This window comes from Montipora foliosa, chromosome 10, assembly GCF_036669935.1.
Source record: "Montipora foliosa isolate CH-2021 chromosome 10, ASM3666993v2, whole genome shotgun sequence".
NCBI classification, from domain to species: domain Eukaryota; kingdom Metazoa; phylum Cnidaria; class Anthozoa; order Scleractinia; family Acroporidae; genus Montipora; species Montipora foliosa.
In genome coordinates, this window is record NC_090878.1 from 15,981,274 (window position 1) to 15,988,773 (window position 7,500).

Genomic DNA, 7,500 nt, shown 5'->3' on the forward strand with positions numbered 1-7,500 from the left:
CCGGAATGACAAAGGAACGAAACGTCTTTTTTCATCATTCTAGACTGTGAGTGAATGAGTACGCAAAATAGACAGACTGAGGCACTTGGACAAAAGAATTATAAATGTGACCGACATTTACGAATAAGGTCTATACGAAACGTCAAGTCCGATTTTATAAAATGCGTTGCTTCGCTACGTTTATTACCGCTTTAAGTGTTTTTTTTAGTTTTTATTTTTTTCATAAAAATTCGATGGCCGAAGGACAAGAGTCTCTATAATCAAATGTTATACTCCTGATATTATGGAATAATTTCACTTGCGTTTTGTCCAAAATCAAATAATTTCGCTCGCCTAAGGGCTCTGGAAATTATTTGATTCTGGACAAAACGAGCGTTAAATTATTCCCTAATTTTACTCGTCACCGTTTGATTACCCATACTGATATATTGTTGATAAATATAGATTACTTCATGGTTGGTGGGTGCGTACGATTTTTAGTCACAAGTTGTAAAGGATCGCGTAAACAAACGAGTGAGCGAAACGAACAAGTGAGTTTAACGATTCTTCACAACGAGTGAGTAATAAAAATCGTACAAACGAGCCAATCATGAAGTAATTTGTTTATTACATAAGTACTGAGGTCATAAAGTTAACAACGTAAGTGTTAATCGAGAGACCATCAAACCACTGATCGTGAACAAAAGCCCCCAAAAAATAGCAAAATATTTTTGAAATAAATTTAAAATCTGTACCTTCCACAGATCGCTTGAGCACTTTAAATACTTTTCAAGATCATGTGAAGTATTTTGCAGACAAAACTAAGCAATAAAAGATCAACAACTTTGAAAACCATACACCAGTCGAACGCCATGTTAATAAATTTTACTCCCGCTGCCGGTGCACAGGCCAGTCGCGCCAAAGTTCAACATAATATTAGCCTGTCGTGGTGAAGGGGTCATCGCGAGCGCCTCTGAATGACGAGATTCCGAATTGGAATCCTACTTTGAGTACTAACTATGAAGTCTCTCTACCATGAGCAGTGGCATAAAAAAATAAATAGTACGCATGCCTGCGTCACGTGAGCCCTCTTTAAAAAAAAAAAACAAACAACAACAACAACAAAAAAGAACCAAAAAAAAAAAAAAACAAAGAATATGGCGACTTATGGAGCAGTGGTTTTGGGGAAAAAACAACGAAACTCAGGAACAAGGTTTGGACCAAACTACACAACGGGAATGCCAAAAGCTCAGTGTTGCTTGCCGCTACTCAGCAACGAGAAAGTTGGAAACCTAGTGGCATTTGAATGCAAACCTTCGAAGGCAAATTTACATTTTGACATTAAAACGAGCTGACAGACGAATTGAAAAAAGGCAAATTTTGCTTCATAAGCAGCTTTTATTTAAATACCAGTCTGACTGGTCAGTACCCGCGCATTACTGAGGCGAATTTAGGGATGGACAGGAGCTGATACAATACAATACATTACATACTTAATTGACCGCTCCCCATAGGGGCTTTTCAGCGCCAATGAAACACAATTAACGAAACGACGGAACGCAACAACAACAACTGTTAAGAAACCCAACTGGCCGGAGGCAAACCAATTGGCTATTTACCAGTGCAGCTGGGAAGTTGAACTAGAGACTACCAGTATCAAATTCAACGAGTGGTCAGAGCGGGTCTTGAACCCGGGATCTCCGGATCTAAAGGCAAGCGCCCCAACCACTGGGCCACACTGCTCCTTCACTGATCAAGGGGAGCCTATATGATCTCCCCTAATTCCTTGAGTCAACCTTTTCCCGAGTGAATTTAATGTTAGGAAGAGGTTTTCCCACGAAAAGTATCACGTTACCGTGATTCCGGTTTGGGTATACCAGCCACAAACACAAATTTGTTCCTTGTTTTGTTTCTGTCTTGCATACCAATACCGGAATCACAGTAATCAGGGTTTCCTGTAATAAATCAAGACTGTCAACATAATTTGTAGTGCCATTTCAATTTGGGCCTTACAAAACCACCAGATTTGTTCCCCTCTGGAGGCAAGAAGATAGCGAGAAAACACCATGCTTCTCCAAAAGAACATGGCACAAGCAAAGCGGTCCCCAGCTTCCTGTCTTTTTAAGTATGTCAGCTTTTTTAAGGCTGCAAAAAAGCACATAATGACTGTCCCCAAGGGGAACAAAACATCTGTTTTCCGTGGATCCAGTCATTGAGGTGTGCTTTTTACTAGCGGTGCAAGCACGTGCGCAAGCGCAATCGAAACAGCTCTCATTTCGCCGTAAAAAAAGCCTTGACGCAAGAATAAACATAAGCATAAAGATCAAAATCTGTTCTGGTGCTTGCATTCGCCTTATGGCGTGTGGAAACGAAATACGGCATAGGCACAAGGAAATTTACTACGCCTGGCCAATTAAAGAAGTCGTTCCAAATTCCCTGCGTCTGAGCATTTAAACAAAATGCCACAGTGATTATGCTTATGTCGACGTTCGTTTTCACTTAGCATAAGTGTAGTGTTTTAATGCATGCTATTAATGTCAAATGATGTAATCTCCTATGTAACCATGTGATCTGATTTTGTTTATAAATTGTTACCAACTGTAAATTCAGGAGCATGGTAATAAAGCGTTTAATGAGACTACAATTCTCACTGTTTCTGTATAGTAGAATAAGAACCCGTGAGAACTCAACAATAAGCTACTTATGCTTGCCCTTGTAATTGCGTTGATACCAGTGAAAAGCAGGCTGTATCTCCCAACGCAAATATGGAACAAAATATGCGGGTGCCACCGTACGACTTTATTGCAAAATGTTACAAATCCCAACTGGAACCAAAAAAAAACAAAAACAAAAACACGCACAAATGTTATATCTTTCAGTGAATACTTGCTTCTTAGTTGCTTTTATCTGTACCTAAAATTCATGGTAACTTAACACTTTTTAAAGGCACCAGAGAAAAAAAACTCATAATAAGCACGTTTCATTAAACGAATGGCTTATACGGTGGTCCTCTAGCAGCTTGTCCCTGTGTACGGAAAAAAAAAAGATCTTATTGTAATTCCAGAAAAAGTGTTCAAGTACAATTTAAGTACTGTGTTTTCTGCGGTAAAACTAAAACTTTAACTAAACTGATAACCTCGCACAATCCCAACAGATACCGATAAAACAATAGGAATCTGATTTTAGCACGGCACGAGGAAAATACATGTTGACTGCGCTGGGTGCGGGAAAATCAATAGATGATGTTGCTTTCGGCCTTGCTTGGTCGCATCACAGGCAGACCACCCTCTGTTGGCGTGGTCGTAATCCATCTATATTCCTCTGTATTTTTTTTCCCGCAAGCCTCGGTTGTTCAAAATGTGGAAAACGCTATCCACCCTTCGAACAGCTGGGATCAGATCGAAAACAACCACACCAACAGAGGGTGGTGTTCCTGTGGTCGCACCGGTTGGGAGGTATTTTATTTATTTTTTATTTTTTTTTTGCATCACTTTCTTTGGCTCTAAAAAGCCTCGGGAGGGAGCTGTCAGCTAATTATTCATTTATGATTTATTTATTTGTAAATGTGGTGTGAAGTATTTTAGTTAAGCCAAGCGTAGTAATCTGAAGGAAATTTATTGCCCAGAGAAAATAAATGGATTTATGCTGAGTGTGACATGCCCAGTTAGCTATTTCCCATGTTGCAGTTTGGGCATTTCTGTCATCCGGGATTTTCTCTAGATCATTCACCCTTTGTGCAAGCTTGGCAGAGGCTGATTCAAAAAGTCGAATCAATTTTTCCCGGGTTTATACCATGCTGATTTTCAATAAACGGCCTAGCCCATCAGGGCTTGGCCAAAATATTCCAAACAAATGTGGTATTATTTTTGACCCAGGAAAGGGAGATCGCCCACAGCAATGCCCTGCCAACAGTATCAGTCAGACTGTATGGAGCATGAAGCATAAAATCAAATCGCGAAGTTATCTTTACAGTCGATAACTAACCGCCCTTTTAATTCCTTACCGAGGAACCATATCCCGCGGTTGCCCCAGACGGGTCCTCACGAAGGGCTTCGTAGAACGAGTACACCACGATAAGAAAATAAATCTGTAAGATGCAATGAAAAAGCGCCAACAACGTGAATTAAAAAAAAAAAAAAAAAAAAAAAAAACGCTCAGCGTGACTGACTACTTTGCAGAAAAATTCAGTTCCCAAGAATTCATTTCAAAAGACCTTACACATAATGCATGAACTTCAAGGGCTTTTTCGATCAAGTTGTAGTTTCTTAAGACAAATTACTGTAGTTTTTATCACTTTCTAACTTTTACGCTTTTAAATTTGCATAGCATATTAGTAATATTGTTACACGTAGTGTTTCGTTTTCAGAGTTATCCTAGGTGTTATACTATTGTTGTAAACTTTCTTTCAATTGGTAGCGTATTACTAACTTATTGAGACTGTTGTGCAAACTCAATATTCCTAACTCCCCGAGTGTTTAGCTGACGCTGTGTAAACACGAAAGTCCTCTATTGCTTTTCTGAGATATTTCTCACAAATAATTCAACAACTGAAGAAAAATGTGGTTGTTTTACTTAAAATAAAATAGATTTTCTTGATACGTGCTCATATTTCCTACCAGCCAATCAAAGCGCGCGTCTCACAACACATAACCAGTCAAAATTGTGATGTCATAGCCGTGTTACATACTCTCACCTAAACACAGCTATTGACCAATGAGAGTGCGCGTACTATCGGCAGATATACTCAATTAGCCACTATCAAAAATACCATAATCACCTTTGTTTGTCCCTCCAAAATTTTGCATAAGCGTTTTTTTTTTGAAAAAAAATGCTTATGCTAAATTTTGGAAGGACAGAAAAAAAAAAGACCATGGTGGTATTTTTTATTGTGGCGAATAGCGGAATTGATTCAACTCAACGTTGCATGGCACGGTTACTTCTGCAGGAACCGGAGCAGAGATTACGTAAAACAAAAGACAGAAAACCAAACAACTCCAAATAGAGACGAATCCCGAGTGACCAAAAAATACAATTCTTTCCGGTACCACCAGACAGACCCCAAGGTACTCAAATTGGACAGTTGCGTTGTGCACCTACCGAAAGCACCCAGAAAATAGCATTGAAAATGACTATTGCATACACAGTGACCTGAAAAGAATAACACAACATAATTAGGATAAGCTACACTCAATCAAAAAAAGAAAACAAAAGCGAACATGAAGGTGACTTTAACAGTGCATTAGCGCGAATGCGCTAACTAGTAGACAGTACAGTATTCAGTCACTCCCGTCCAGGGAGGTTGCAATTCTTTCGAGTCAATCAAAGCAACAAAGGGATTAACATCCCCCTGCAGTTTCAAAAATGTGGCAGTCTTAGTCCTAAGCCATTTATCTGATACACACTTATTGTGCATTGTACAATTCCGAGAAGGAACGCGTAAGGTACTGTGGTTTGTTAGTCGCGGCTTTCCTTGTTGGAAAATAAAGTTCGAGTCTAATAACATGGGTGACAAATTACTCATTAATTTTTGGCGCGAGATTTCAGGGTTAATTTATAATTTCACATGTGAAATTAATGTTGCCATGGCAACTTTTCCAACAATGCCAAAATGGTGCCCAGGTTTAAAAAAACCCGCGTCTTATAAACGTAATTTCTTACCCATGATATTAATAGCTAATAAAATGATATACTCGTGAAATTGGTGAATAATTTCACTTGCGTTTTGTCCAAAATCAAATAATTCCAAGCCTACAAATTGCACTCTTGCTTATTTAATTCCAAATTGCCTTCGAAATCACGTGACTATCTATACTAAGCGAATAAATTCGCACTATGCTGGAGGATGTCGTCTTGTGGAATAATGTTCAACGTTGTATAGCCCAGAAGCTACAATCTTGGACAAAATTGTTGAGAAAATTATGGTTTTGGACTAACAGCAATCACAACTATGACAATCTGACTCTCGTTTTTGTTCAGAAATGCCCCCCCCCCCCCCCCAACCCCCTAATCAATGTTGCTAGACAAAATAAAGCATGTCAAACCTGGGATTATCAACATTGCTTGTAGGGGTGGAGGGGGAAGCTACTAGAGTGCGATATTGAGGGCGTAGTGCGTAAAGTAACCCCTGCTGAGAAATTTTCTCAACCCTTTTTGTCCAAGATTGTAGCATACATACCCCCTTCCAGACAATTATGAAGAAAATCGACACTCCCAGGTTGTAAACGAGGAGAATCACATGCCAGGCAAGATATGGCAGGACCAAGAAGCGATTTTTCTGAAAAAGTGGAAATAAAGATGTACTTAACATACAATATGACAATTCCTGTACTTTTTTTTTAGCATTTGCTCTAGATATGTATGTAATTGAGATTGTAGGAATGCTATTACATGGTATATTTTTGCCCCCAGTGTGGAGCCTCTGGCTTACTATTAAATTTTAATGTTGAATCACAAAATCGAGCATGTCCGAGGTTACAAATGTGTAACTTAAAGAAGAAGAAGAAAAATTGAAACATGAATAAATACTGATTTGCTATACCACAGTAACTACCAGGCCAGGGTTAGTACAAATTCTTGGGCTTTACTGACGCGATTAACAGCTATGTTTTTCAACGAAAACAAAACAAAGAGTTTGCATAGCAATGGAGTTTAGTTTTCGGAGTATTGGATCGAGATTCCAACATGGCCATGCACTGTTCCATTGTTTGGGAACTCCAACATGGCGGTCGTGACGTCATGTGAAAACTAAAAATAAACAAAAATGTAACCAGGTTTACTTTTTGTCAATCTTTTTGTCTGATCCTAGGAAACACTCTTGCATACATAAAATGATTGCAAAAAAAAAAAATGCTTGATCGCTGTTAAAGGAATTTTAGCGTAAGGAGTAAGTTGAAAGGCGCTTACCGATTGGTAGGCTCCAAGAAGTAATATGCTTGTCAAAAGCACAATAATGTTGAAAACTCCGGCAGCTTTGAGCAGGTTGGTAATAACTAAAAGAAATCAATAAATGAAAAGAAAAGAAAACAGTTGAGATTCAAAGAAAACACTAGCTACTCGTTTGTAATAATCAGAGGGCTAGTTGACGACAAAAAAGGAAAAAAAAGAAAAAAAAGAAACAAGAGGTTTAATGAGCAAAAACAATATGTTTCTGCACGCCCTGCCCGTGCGTTTCAAATCATTTTGGGAGGAAACAAATATCATAGGTGATTTTAATTATGATATCTCAGCAAATCCTCAAAATCATCGAACAAAACATTTCCTGAGTTATGCAATTTATACCAATATTCGCAGTTAATTCAAGTTCCAACACGTGTAACTGCCTCCTCAAGTACAGTAATTGATTTATTCTTAACTAACAATCCCTGTAAATTTTCCCATCATGGAGTATCCCATATTGGGATAAGTGACCATTCTCTCATCTACGCCGTCAGAAAATCTTTCATCTCTACTGGCGCTCCTACTATTATTAACAGCAGACAGCTAACAAACTTTGACCCAACCATGTTTCGAAGAGATTTGGCC

At 38.6% G+C, this 7,500-nt stretch overlaps 1 protein-coding gene across 1 annotated transcript in view; it reads right to left on the reverse strand.

The window, feature by feature from the left end:
- Positions 1-2,757: 2,757 nt before the first annotated feature.
- Positions 2,758-7,500, reverse strand: part of LOC137974136 (uncharacterized) — a 17,770-nt gene continuing 13,027 nt past the window's right edge. Inside the window, exons 3-7 of the mRNA XM_068821040.1 lie at positions 6,883-6,968; positions 6,155-6,253; positions 5,077-5,127; positions 3,983-4,066; positions 2,758-3,004 (exon numbers count right to left, since the gene is read on the reverse strand). Coding sequence (XP_068677141.1) covers positions 2,963-3,004; positions 3,983-4,066; positions 5,077-5,127; positions 6,155-6,253; positions 6,883-6,968 — 362 coding nt within the window. The 3' untranslated portion in view covers positions 2,758-2,962. The remainder of the gene's footprint in view (positions 3,005-3,982; positions 4,067-5,076; positions 5,128-6,154; positions 6,254-6,882; positions 6,969-7,500) is intronic.